Genomic DNA, 13,932 nt, shown 5'->3' on the forward strand with positions numbered 1-13,932 from the left:
TTCTCCGAAAATAAGACACGGTCTTATATTTATTTTTCCTCAAAAAAGCACACTATGGCTTATTTTCAGGGGATGCCTTGTTTTTTTCCTCCTCCTGCTGCAGCCGGCATTGCTGCTGCGCCTATCACTATGTCTTATTTTCGAGGTATGGCTTATATTCCTTGAATGCTTAAAAATCCTGCTATGGCTTATTTTATGGCTACATCTTATTTTCGGAGAAACAGGGTATATATAAGCATTGCAAAAGTCTATGTAAGGGCTTGCGCGGCTTTGCATTGTTCTGGGTTCCTCCTCCCTCCTGCCTGTGGTGAGTGGGGACCCTGTTGCAACAATTTAATAAAGATCAGGTTTACTAACCACTTTGCTTCTCAATATTTTCTGGTTGGCCTCTGTTATTTTCTCCTACCGATAGGAGACCCACTTATACGGGCTCTTGGATACCCCATAAGGGAAAAGGAACAGTTAACCAGGGCCGTCTTTAGGCCTGGGCTGGGTGGCGCAATGCGCCAGGGCGCCTGGCCACCAGGGGCGCTGCTGCACCCGCCAGACAGCTGATGTCTGGGCCCTATGGCTCCGCCTCCTCCTCCTCTCCTTCGGCCCGTGGGAATCCCCTCAGCCGCTGCCCGCTGCCGCCTGCGGGAGTGGTGGTGGCCTAAGCGGCTACCGAGGGGCCTCCTCCACATCTGCTGCCTGCCGCCCCACCATCACCACTCCCGGAGCACAGGTGGCGGTGTAGCAACCGCCGCCTGCTCCTTGGGCTGCTGGGAGCGCAACGAGAGAGCACAGGTGGAGGCAGCGGTGGACTGGTCAGCCGGCCGGGGAACAAGCGGTGCACTGCGGGACCCGGAATTCACCGCTCACGCTTGTTTCCTCCGGTGCGGATGGCGGCTGCTAGGCCACGCGGCCTCCGGGCCGGGGAGGTGGCGGGAGCTGGGGAGCTGCCTGCGCCCTGGCTGGGGCGGAGAGGGGTTGTCGGGGTGACCTGGGCTGGCAGCGGGACACCGCACAGCAGGTGAGGGGTAGCGGGAAGCCTGGGCTGGTGGCGCTGGGGACCCTGAGCCAGGGCGAGAGAGAGCAGCTTGGGGAAAGGGAGGGGGCGCCGGAGGGACCTTTGCGCCACGGCACTGGATTTGCTTAAGACGGCCCTGCAGCAACAACAACAACAACAACGACATAAGACGCGTCCCCGCTTTTGAGAGCATGTAACAAAACCCAAAGTGTGCCAACTCATTTACTCGAATGCCAGCTAGGCCCCCTACTGCTTTCTCCCGAGTAAGCCCCCTTCATCTCTGCGCCTCTTCCCCGCCCCCTGTGCGCTGCTCCTTGCGCGCTTCCTACGCGGCGCGTGCGCCCTCGCTTCCTCCCGACTCCCTTTTAAGCCGCGCCCAGCATGACGCGCGCCGTTCCTTTCGCCTCCCCGAGCGCTGGGTTTGCCTCTTGCCGCCGCCGCCCCCCCGCTCCGTCCGTGCCGGCTGGAGACGTCAGCTTGCAGCTTCCCTCTTCGCCCTCCCCCTTTGCCATTGCTGCATCGTCCTCCCCGCCTCCTTGCCAGGGAGGGAAGCAGCAGCGTCGGCGAGCGAGTGTGCGCGTTGGGGGCGCGCTCGGCGGCTTATTCCCCTCGCTGTGTGTGCAACAGCCTCCGGTGGGTGCTGCCGCCTCTCGCCCCCACCTCCCTCCGCCCTAGAACCGGAGCCGCCGCCGCCGCCTCCCTCCTCCACCGCGGTTATTTCCCTTCCCAGCCTCCTCTAAGGAAGGAGCTCTTACCCAACCAGCCGCGGGTGCGTCCGTGGCGTGTGTGTATTCTTCTCCTTCCCTCCGCCTCCAAATCGCAATCTTATATAAATATATATATCTCATAATCTATTATATATATATATTGCTGTTCAACCCTGCTTGGTGCCTCCACCGCCGAGGAGGAGGAGCGGCAGCAGCAGCGGCAACAACATGGCGAAAACCGAGCAGGTCCTGAGTCTGGAACCGCAGCACGAGCTGAAATTCAAAGGTAAGGAGGGCGCGGGGAGGGGGCGGCCGCCCATGCAGCAGCCATGCGACGCTTCCTCGCCTTCCCCTTCCTCCCCCCGCCTGTTTCTTCCTCCCATTTTATTAGTATTATTATTCATTTTCAGAAACAGGCAAGGTGGCTCCTCCGGCGGCGCGCTCTGCTGCAGCCGCTTTGCCAGAAAGGGCTCAGCTCCAGCGGCAGCCATTTTCCGGGGGCCGCCGGGGTTGGGCAGCAGCAGCAGCGGCCGGGCTCAGCTCGCAGGGCTTGCTCAAATGTCCTTCGTGGTCGACGAAAGGAACCGCGCGCGGCGGGCGCGCCTTCTCCTTCCCCGGGGTCCCCAGGGCGCCTGCATCGCCCGGCTGCTGCTGCGCAATCCTCCCTCGCTCGAGGCGCTGGGGATGCGAGAGGAGCCCTCGAAGCGTTTCTCTCCTTCGGGTGCAAAAGAAGGCGGAGAGAGGGGTGTTTTTCTTTTTGCATTTGCGCTTTCCCCCTCTGCTCGGGCCTGCTTGGGCCCTGGCGCTACTCCTCCGCTTCGATCCCTGGATGCCCGGGGAAGAAAAACCTTCCTAGGCGCAGCAGCCTTTCAGAAGCGGGAGCAACCCTTGGCTCGATCCCACCAAGAGGGATCAGAATGGGATATATTTCCCCAGTTTTAAGCCTGTAAGTGCTCCGCGGTGCAATGGGGAGAGGGGACATCTCTCGATCCTTGGTTTGGGCGGGGGCCTACGAAACCCTAGTTGACGGCGGCAGTGACGGGGCTGATCTGCGTTTGCAGAAGGGCACAGAATATCCGCCTCTGGAAACTTGACAGGCTCCCCGATTATTATGAAAAACAAACATTTGCAAACTCGTACAGTAAATGCAATTACGGTTGTTGCACAATCGCGCGCTAGTGGGGGGTCGGGACAGTGAGGTCGGCTCCCCAGGGAAGCGTGTACTGTGGATGTGAAGAAAAAGCACAGCAGCAACAAATAACGCTTCATGACGTGTCACGCTTGTAAGGTGCGTTGATCGGCCTGATCCCAATTATGTTCACTCGGAAATAAGTCCCATTGAGTTCAGTAGGAAACAAGCAAGCATGCCTAACATTTGCAACAGATTAAGGGTTTACAGCGCAATCCTGTGCATGCTAACTCAGAAGCCCCACTCTGTCCAGTGAGTCCCAGGTAAGTCAGTGTGGGCATGTGTTGTCAATTGATGGTAGCTGAATGACAACTGGAATTTTTATCTTGCTGGGGTTGAGTCACGTTGCTCTTACTGCCTGCAGCAACCTTATAGCTGCCTGAAAACTGCCTGAAAGTGTGGAACGGCTTTCACTTTGTGTGGCAATAAATTCTAAGACCTTTAGCCCAGTGTGTAACAGTAAACGGCTGACTCCTCCTTTTCCCCCCCCTCCTTTTGCATGTTAAGATAAAAACATCTGCTATTTTTGGAATCCTTACTAAATACGCCTTTTAATACGTGCCTCTGATTCAAGGTGTTATACTTCAAGGTTTTATACTTTAGAAATCAAACGCTGATGTTTTCATGGACAGGGCTGCTGGTAATACAATACGGTGAGATTACACAGCAGCAACCAGCAGGCTTATTTATAAAGTGGATCAGAAGCGTTTCTGCTTGCAGCGGTGTTGTTCCGGTTCCAAGACTCCAACACCGAATTGTTTTGTCTAATTGCCTCATGCATATACTTGGTCTCCTTGCAGGAAAAGAGTTGTCACTTTACCGAACGCTGCAGTTCAGTAATAAACATGTAGATGAAACATTAGCTGTACATATGCATGTGAGACAGCAGCCATTATAATATGTATCTGAGGAATATGAAAACACTGGTTTAATTATGGAGGCAAGTCCAGACTCAATCCTGCTTCATTAAACATGGCATGTACATATAGACACACCTGTGTGCGCACAAATCTAATGAATATGTGATGGAACTGTTGGTGTAAGGTGAGATTAAAAATAGACACACACTGAACTTGGAGATTCCATCTTTATATGACTCATTAGGCACTCAATTGAAGTAAATAAGGTTCAGTCATAAGGGACCTGAAGGCCATAGATCAGTGTTGGCATACCTAATAATTCTGGGTTAGAGCTTAATTTGCGCATGATCTCATGGCCATCTCTAGTAAGACAGCCACCCTAAATGATTAAGGCCTGTTTGAGTTGAGTGAAACTGGCAAATGAACTCCAATCCCATGCTGTATCCACCTTTTTTCATTTTTACTTTGACCTTGGCAACAGAAATAAAATTTCCTGGGGTATTGGAAAACTGGGTTTTTTGTGTTGCTGTTTCTGGCACATTAATTTTCTTCTATAGCTATTTTCCCTGTTTGTCCTATTTGCCCATAGATGGGCAGTTTATAGCTTTGTACAGTCATAGTATTCTCATGTATTGACAGTACCTTTTTTCTAATTTAGTTTAAGGCCTTGTTTTTAACTTTGGGAGGTATAAAAATTAATAGGTGAGACCTCATCCACTTCCGTAATATGTAAGCTGTGGTCTCTGCTGGAAGTAAACTGCTGTTTACTGGGGGTAAAAAAAAGAGTAAGCAAAAACATGTTGTTACTGCAAGCAAAAGCACTCAACTCTGTAACATAGAAGATAAAGTGAACATTATTACGCCATGCATATTTGTTTAGATTTGCACCCACACATTCAGGTTTAGAAGGATGGATTTAATCTGGCTTCTCTAAGTAAGAATGCTTAGGATTGCGGCATATCTTTGAAGGTAGATGTCACCAGTGCTTCAGCAGGTACTTCTGTCCTAATTGCAAAACAGTAAATAAATAATAAGAGGAGAAAAAGGGCTTGAGACTCCAAGGGAATGAGAGCTGGAAAAGTGATTCAGGTTTCCTTGGTGGCATTGCTAAATATATAAGTGCTTGGGTGGCCAACAAGTCTTTACTCAAGTCTTGCTCGGGCAGGAATTAAGAAAGTAGAAGACAAAATTAGGGTGCTCTGGGAGCTGTGAAGAAGCTTCTTACAGGGAGGAGAGTTTGCTAGAGCATATTACAGTTTGCATGCAGAAGGTCCCATGTCATCTTCAGGGAGAAACTTCTGCCTGAAACCCTGGGGATCTCCCAGGCATTGTAGACAGTACTAAACTTGATAGACTGGTGGTCTGATAAGGAAGCCTCTTCTGTTCCTTCTCCTACAGGTTTGTAGACAGTCCCTGTAAGGTCAGAAGCAGCTGTAAGGTCAGAAGAAGGTGTGCTTTCAGAATCTCTTGGGGAGGCACCATGCAAGATGTTCTCTGAATGACAGTGCAGTTATTGATGGACTCCATAAAGTTTAATTTATAAACCGCTATATATATATATATATATATATATATATATATATATATATATATATATATATATAATCCCTCTTCAGTGATTGGCATATAATATGATTAAAATTCATATAATTTCAATAATCAGATAAAACTTTAAAAAAAACATAACTGTAGGCCATAGACAAAAAGTGAACAGCGCAGCAAAAGAAAAAAATAAGTTTTGAGTTAGGAATCATAAGCCAGGAAAGCTTGGGATAAACTTATGTGTCTTTAAGAAGCATTTAAAGCTAGCATTTAAAGATTCTGTTCACTTCTTGACCCACACAAGTGAGGGCATTCCAAAGTCTAGGTGCCACCACAGAGAATATGGTCCTGTCCTTTCACCAAACAGCCTGCTGCAAACTTGTCTGCTTATGCCTGCGTTGCATGCAGAGAAAAAAGCACAGCAAGTACCATTGGAAGTCCTTGAACACACTTGAGGTTCTGGTTAATATACATTAGAAGTGAGCCGGAAGAGAAAACAAATCTTGCCCTCGAGACTAGCAGTTACGTTAACATAAGCAGGGTGATTCTCTCTGATGGTTCAAGTTACTAGTTCTTGGATAAGTACAGAGACCTGTGAATACGGTTGCTAAGTTATTCCTTCTGCTTGTCCTGCTCCTGTACTTTCTAGTAGCTCATATGCAGATGTTGAAACAGGGGAAAGGTCTTCCTGACATGGAGGTAAGTGAACAGCTGCATCTAGTTCAAGGCTGAGTGACATGTGGCCTTCCAAATGCAGTTGGACCGACATCCCCTGTCCTCGACAAGGCAGCATAGGCTTCCACATAGCTGTTTGCGTGGCAACCTTTGGCAATGAATAATTGCTGCTAGATGATAATGTCACAGAATATTTTGTAAATTGGAAGATAATTTTCTTCCACCCTGTTGATAGGAAACTGGTATGCAACCATTGTCAGCAGGTTGTAGAACAGCTATTAGCACTTACTGGAAATGATTGCAGGCTGGTATTTCCAGAGCTGTAGATGGTGCTGAGGCTGTGATTTTCCTGTTTGGGCAGACCGGAGTGGTTATTATGGTACTTTGAGAACACCTGAGTTCCAGTTGTATGACTGAAGATCCCCGCCTCTTCTTTTCCTGGGTTGTAGGCGACGCGGGTGGTGCTGTGGGTCAAAGCACAGAGCCTAGGGCTTGCCGATCAGAAGGTTGGCGGTTCGAATCCCCTTGATGGGGTGAGCTCCTGTTGCTCTGTCCCAGCTCCTGCCAACCTAGCAGTTCAAAAGCACGTCAAAGTGCAAGTAGATAAATAGGTACTGCTCCGGCGGGAAGGTAAACGGCGTTTCTGTGCGCTGCTCTGGTTTGCCAGAAGTGGTTTAGTCATGCTGGCCACATGACCCGGAAGCTGTACGCCGGCTCCCTCCGCCAATAAAGTAAGATGAGCGCCGCAACCCCAGTCGTCCGCGACTGGACCTAATGGTCAGGGGTCCCTTTACCTTTTACCTAGGAGACATTGTATTCCAGGTGTGGCACGGAGCCTCATCCTTAGTTGTACATCCCCAAACTTCTTGTGTTACCTTTGCTTAGTACGCGGTGTTCCTCGTCAAAGAATAACGCACCATGTAGCAGTTCCAGGTTTACTAGGTTCTCATTCATCCTGAAAAACGGAGGAGGCAGGCTCTCCTGAGACATGTGCTCTGTATTGAAAATTGTCATGTTCTACCATGGTACGATGAGCTAGTTTGCTGAAAGTTCAGTGGGAGCACACTAACGTATTTCAATTGCACATGACTGACAGAAACCTGCATGTCAGGGGAGGAGAGAAAGAAGAAAATTGGCACAGCCTTTGATCTTTTGGCATATCCTCTTCATCCTTTCTCCAAGTGGGTTTTCCCAAGTGGGTTTTTACTAGAATTGGGAAAAGCTTGGATTGTGCAATTGTTTGCTATTTTTATTAGGACAGTTTATCATATGGCTGCTATTTCTCTTTGCTCCCTTCCATTGAAATCACTGGCTAAATGTCTTTCTGCTTAATCAAGAGCTGTCTGGTACCAAGTCCTAAAGTTTATTCCATGCACGCAGTGGAGATGGAAGAATGTTAATTTGGAAAAACCAGTGAGATGATTCAGCAGGGATTGGAGCCTCTTTCTGCTAATTCTGATGTGCAACTATCAAAACAGCACCAGATCCTCTTCCTGTTCATGTAGACCAGGGGTGTCAAACTCAAATTCATCGGGGGCCGCATCAGCAGTTTGGTCACCCTCAAAGGGCCGGATGTATCTGTAGGACTATGTGTCCACTCTTTATTAACATAAATTATTGTCACTGCATTCAATTATTACTGTTTTTGTAATAATGTAAGTAATAACTAGCTCTGAAAGCAGAAACATAGTCATAATAATGGCAAGTAGATATTCAAATGTACAATTATTGTACAATTTATTGAAAAATGATTTTTGGTAACTGCACTGGGTGGTGGAGGCTCGCTAGGGTTTCATGCAGGACCTTTGCAGAGCTTGCAAGCAGCCCTGCAAAGGTCCTGCATGAAATGTTGGGGATCCTTCTGCATGCAGGACAGATGTTCTGCCAGTGAGCCACCACCTTTCACCAAAGGGACTGGCTGAGGTTGACTCACTGAAGCTGCTCTCCTGGTTCCAGGGTTTAAGGGCCAGAAGTATAAAGCAGCATCCTATGTTTCTGAGGAGAGGGAGAGGGAGAGGGAGAGGGAGAGGGAGGAAGGAAGGAAGGAAGGAAGGAAGGAAGGAAAGAGGGAGTGGGAGGGAGAGGGGAAGGAAGGAAGGAAAGAGGGGAGAGAAAGAAGAGTAGGAAATAAGGAAGGGAATAAAGAAGGAAAGAAAAAGAAAGAGGGAGAAAAGACGGAAAGGGAGAAAGAAGGAAGGAAGTAGAGAGGGAAAGAAAGAATAAGAATGAGGGAGAGGAAGAAAGTTGGTAAGGACGGAAGGAAGAAAGGAAGGAAGGAAGGAAGAAAGGAAGAAAGAAAAGAGGGAGCAGGAGGGAGAGAGGAAGGAAAGAGGTGAGAGAAAGAAGAGTAGGAAAGAAGGAATAAAGAAGGAAAGAGAAAGAGGGAGAGAAGACAGAGATAAAGAAGGAAGGAAGGAGAGGGAAAGAAAGAATAAGAACGAGAGAGAGGAAGAAAGAAAGGGAAGGGGGGTGGGTCGCCGCCTTGATTCAGCGCCAGAAAAGAGCGCGAAGGGACCCAGGGGCAAAAAGCATTTTCCCGGCCCCAGCTGTTTGTCGGCGCTTTGTTGGCGCGGCGCTTCAGCAGCAAGGTCCCACTGCTGGGTCCCGCTGGCTGGGGCGCCCGGCGGGCCACATGATGAGGTCTGGCGGGCCGGATTTGGCCCCCGGGCCTTGTGTTTGACACCCGTGATGTAGACAAAACATGCCCCAAATGGAATTAGATAGGCAGTAAACAAATATCTGTGGTGAAGCTATTTTAACCCGCCCCCCCCCCCCCGTTCATAAACAGGTTAGGACAGTGGTTCTCATGAGTTGTGACTGGAGATGATGGGAAGTGTAGCAGGAAGATTCAATAAAACATTTCAGTGTGGTATAGTATAGTATCAATATATATATATATTTATTTGGATATGGATGGATACCTTTTCAAAACCAAGCACTGCTGGGAGTTGTTTCTTTTTGCTTTACAGTCTTATCAAGAAAAACATTCAGTGTGGCCGGAGCAAATCTTTATTCTAAAAGTGTGATCCAGAGAAAAAAGTTTGGGAACTGCTGGGTGTTAGGAGTACAAGAAGCTGCCTTGTGCTGAGTTAGACCATTGGTCCATTTAGCTCAGCATTGTTGTGCTGTTTGGGCAGGATCTTTCCACGGTTTCAGAATGAGGGCTGTCTCAGCTGTACCTGGAGCTGCTGTGGATGGTACCTCAGGTTTTCTGCATGCAGAACATGAATTTTCCATTACTTGCCAGCACTACTTCCTTTGAAATGCATCCTTTGTGCAGCTTTAGGTCAGATTTGCTTTTTGCTTTTCATTTAATGGCACAATCTTTGTCTACTGAGAGCATGTTAACTTCTATAGCTTGCTTAAGAGAGACATTCTGGTGTGTTGTGGCTATAGAAGACTTAAATTTCTTAGGGTTCTACAGTTGGCAATGTCAATACTTGTGGAACACAAGTACCTGTTTTGAGTGGATACGTTAACCTCACTGTCTGGAGATTTAGCTCATTGCCTTCAAAAAGGGGGGAAGGGACTTTATACATTCAACCTGGGATTTTTTATATAAATATCTTGCCAACAGCCTTTTCTTTCCCAGATCAAGCATGGTGTTTCAGAAATAGCTTGAGGCTTAGCAGTGCTTCCTTCCAAGCTATCGCTTGTCATTGAGTGGGGAACTGAAACGAGTTCTAAAATTTTCTGCTTAGTAGAGAAGGTGAGCATGGCTCTTTCCACCACCCATAAGTTTCACAAAGCAAAAATGTCTACACTAGGGTTTCCCAAACTTGGGTCTCCAGTTGCTTTTGGACTACAATTCCCATCATCCCTGACCACTGGTTCTGCTAGCTAGGGATGATGGGAGTTTTAGTCCCAAAAACAGCTGGAGACCCAAGTTTAGGAAATCCTCGACTAAACTTTCCTGGATGAACGAAAATAAACCAGAGACTTGAGTGTTGCATTTTTAGCAGGGTCATCTAATCCAGTGTTTCCCAACCTTGTGCCTCCAGATGTTTTTGGACTACAACTCCCATCATCCCTAGCTAGCAAGACCAGTGGTCAGGAATGATGGGAATTGTAGTCCGAAAACAGCTGGAGGCACAAGGTTGGGAAACACTGATCTAATCAATAGTATAGGTTGGGTTTTAAATTCCTTCCCCCTGATGTTAAAGGTAACTAACCATTGATGATGAGTTTGGGGTGGGGGGGAATCCTGCACAAAGGATAAATGAGTGTGCTATTCCTTCCACTTTATACCTTGAGAAATATCAAGTAGTAAAGCTTTTCCTGCTTCATAACACTTCAGGCCAGAGATTGCATATTGGAACGCTCCTCCTGTGAATGTTGTAAGAGTGGGTCATCCTGCCCTTCTCCCTGACATACCTGTGTTTAGGGAGTTTTTCCGATGGGGAGGGCAGAGCATTCAAAATTTCCCCCTCACCCACAGCTCAGAGTAATACAGCCCCAGAAAAGCTATACCACGTTGATTCTCCAGAAGGTGTAAAATGGCCCTCAAGTCTGCTGGATACAGTGGAACCTCGGTTTATGAACACCTCTGTTTACGAATTTTCGGTTTACGAACGCCGCGGACCCATCTGGAACGGATTAATTCACTTTCCATTACTTTCAATGGGAAAGTTCGCGTCAGTTTATGAACGCTTCAGTTTATGAACAGACTTCCGGAACCAATTACCGGTACACCCATGCTTCGGGTTAAGTACGCTTCAGGCTGAGTACTCCGCGGACCCATTTGGAACGGATTAATCCACTTCCCATTACTTTCAATGGGAAAGTTTGCTTCAGTTTATGAACTCTTCAGTTTAAGTACTCCACAGACCGTCTGGAACGGATTAATTCACTTTCCATTACTTTCAATGGGAAAGTTCGCTTCAGTTTATGAACGCTTCAGTTTATGAACAGACTTCCGGAACCAATTACACCCATGCTTCGGGTTAAGTATGCTTCAGGCTGAGTACTCCGCGGACCCATTTGGAACGGATTAATCCACTTCGCATTACTTACAATGGGAAAGTTTGCTTCAGTTTATGAACTCTTCAGTTTAAGTACTCCACAGACCGTCTGGAACAGATTAATCCACTTTCCATTACTTTCAATGGGAAAGTTCGCTTCAGTTTATGAACACTTCAGTTTATGAACAGACTTCCGGAACCAATTGTGTTCATAAACCGAGGTACCACTGTATCAGGATATGTAGCAATTTAACTATAGGTTAAGTCAGATAGAGTAGGCCCATTGAGCTCAGTGAAGTTAGTTGGAGCTCTCTTGAGTCAATTGATTTAATGGGCTCTACTTTAAAGGGACGCGGGTAGCGCTGTGGCTTAAACCACTGAGCCTTGGGCTTGCTGATCAGAAGGTTGGCGGTTCAAATCCCCGCGACGGGGGTGAGTTCCCGTTGCTCGGTCCCTGCTCCTGCCAACCTAGCAGTTCGAAAGCCCGCCCAAAAGTGCAAGTAGAGAAATAGGTACCGCTCCAAGCAGGAAGGTAAACGGCGTTTCCATTCGCTGCTCTGGTTCGCCAGAAACGGCTTAGTCATGCTGGCCACATCACCCGGACGCTGTACGCCGGCTCCCTCGGCCAGTAAAGCGAGATGAGCGCTGCAACTCCAGAGTCGTCCGCGACTGGACCTAATGGTCAGGGGTCTCTTTACCTTTACCTTACTTTACTCTTAACACCCAGAATTCATCAACAGCCTTTAAGGAAGGTTGTAACTGCTCATGGAACATAGACGTGGTGCTTTAGAAAGAATGAGAGCTCTGGTCCCTGCCCCAAGGGGCTAGCAATCTGGATTAGAGCAAGGTGGTGCCATGCTGGTGTTCTTGGGACTATGGCCTTGCAGGCTAGGACTAATGAACATCATAGCCCAACATCCTCTGCATTGCCCCACCATGGCTGCCTCTGATCTAGAAATTGACATAAGGGCCGAGGGTGAAAGAAGACTAGTATCAGGGTGGATAAAAATCAATGATTTTTTTAATTTTTTTTTATTTAAATCAGATTTTTTTGATTTAAATCAGATTTTTTTAAATAAAATGCTTTTTGAGGAAAATATATTACCATCCAAAGGTTATTCCATCATGAAATAAAGATTTGTTGTTGTTTAGTCGTGTCCGACTCTTCGTGACCCCATGGACCATAGCACGCCAGGCACTCCTGTCTTGCACTGCCTCCCGCAGTTTGGTCAAACTCATGTTCGTAGCTTCGAGAACACTGTCCAACCATCTTGTCCTCTGACGTCCCCTTCTCCTAGTGCCCTCAATCTTTCCCAACATCAGGGTCTTTTCCAAGGATTCTTCTCTTCTCATGAGGTGGCCAAAGTATTGGAGCCTCAGCTTCACGATCTGTCCTTCCAGGGAGCACTCAGGGCTGGTTTCCTTCAGAATGGATAGGTTTGATCTTCTTGCAGTCCATGGGACTCTCAAGAGTCTCCTCCAGCACCACAATTCAAAAGCATCAATTCTTCGGCGATCAGCCTTCTTTATGGTCCAGCTCTCACTTCCATACAGATTAGTTTTTTAATTATTTTAATTAAAGATTAGTTTTTTAATTATGTAGAATAAGGTTGTATATGTTTAATTTTTGGGGTAAATAAATTCCATTAATCCATTCACAATGTCATGCTCTTCCAGAGCTTTTTGTAAGATTATTGGACAATTTCTCTGCCTACAAGATATTATCACAGATTCTTGGTTGACTTTTGCAGTTCTCAAAACTGAATTTGACTCAACAGAGATCACATGCCTCTTCTTCACAGCAAAAATGTTATAACATGAACAGAGTTGAGAAAAAGACCTTAATCCTATTCTTCTACAAACCTATGAATACAGAAACAACCCCTTCAGTGCTAAGTTTCAAGAAGTTCAGTGAATAGAATAGAAACAATATTTTTTTGATTGTTTAGAGTGGACAGTATTTAGGTTTTTCATGTGTAGGCTGGGCTGACAGTCTAAATTTCTTAAAATATATATATTTTGTTTTTGTTTAGCCAAATTAGTTAACAAGCATGGATGTTTGTTTAAGCAAATAACATGCTGTAATGTTATTGTTTCAGTTGAATAAATCTATTTAAATTGTTATTATTAAGGTAATGATTATTTTTCTCCTTCCTAAGTACAACAGTAAAGTTGTCCAAATATGAATGATTAACCTATTAAACTGGGGATGAAAAACTAATATGAAATGTTGTTATTCTAAAAATCTTCATCTACTTGCATATTAAAGTTATACCAGCAAGAATTAGTCTTTATGTAGAAAACTATGATTTAAATCAAGCCTTAATGACTAGTGATTTAAATCGTGATTTAAATCAGTTTGATTTAAATCAAATCCACCCTGACTAGTATGTTATTATTTCAGGTACACTTGCTGCTTTAATGACAACATCTGTTCAGCATAGCCATGTGATCCTGGAGTTGGCGGAGGCTCATGGGTGTTGTAGTCCAGAGCACTTAGGTTGCAGTAGGGCAGTGTTTCTCAAGCAGTGTGCCTCCAGATGTTTTGGGACTACAACTCCCATCATTCCTGACCACTGGTCTTGCTAGCTAGGGATGATGGGAGTTGTAGTCCCAAAACATCTGGAGGCACACTGCTTGAGAAACACTGCAGTAGGGTATAGTGACTAAGGGACTGTATCCAAGACTTTGTGGAAAACATACTTGAGCCCAGGGTGGATAAAAATCAATGATTTTTTTAAAAAAATCAAAAAAATCGGATTTTTTTGATTTAAATCGGATTTTTTTGATTTAAATCGATTTTTTTTATTTAAATTGGATTTTTTTTTAATAAAATGCTTTTTGAGGAAAACATATTACCATCCAAAGGTTATTCCATCATGAAATAAAGATTAGTTTTTTAATTATGTAGTATAAGGTTGTATATGTTTAATTTTGGGGGTAAATCAATTCCATTAATCCATTCATGCTCTTCCAGAGGTTTTTGTAA

At 46.1% G+C, this 13,932-nt stretch overlaps 1 protein-coding gene across 1 annotated transcript in view; it reads left to right on the forward strand.

Moving 5' to 3' along the window:
- The first annotated feature begins 1,371 nt into the window (after positions 1–1,371).
- VAPB (VAMP associated protein B and C) overlaps positions 1,372–13,932 on the forward strand; it is a 49,017-nt gene continuing 36,456 nt past the window's right edge. The window contains exon 1 of the mRNA XM_035122520.3: positions 1,372–2,002. Coding sequence (XP_034978411.1) covers positions 1,945–2,002 — 58 coding nt within the window. The 5' untranslated portion in view covers positions 1,372–1,944. The remainder of the gene's footprint in view (positions 2,003–13,932) is intronic.

Source organism: Zootoca vivipara, chromosome 7 (genome assembly GCF_965207765.1).
Source record: "Zootoca vivipara chromosome 7, rZooViv2.hap1.1, whole genome shotgun sequence".
NCBI lineage: Eukaryota > Metazoa > Chordata > Lepidosauria > Squamata > Lacertidae > Zootoca > Zootoca vivipara.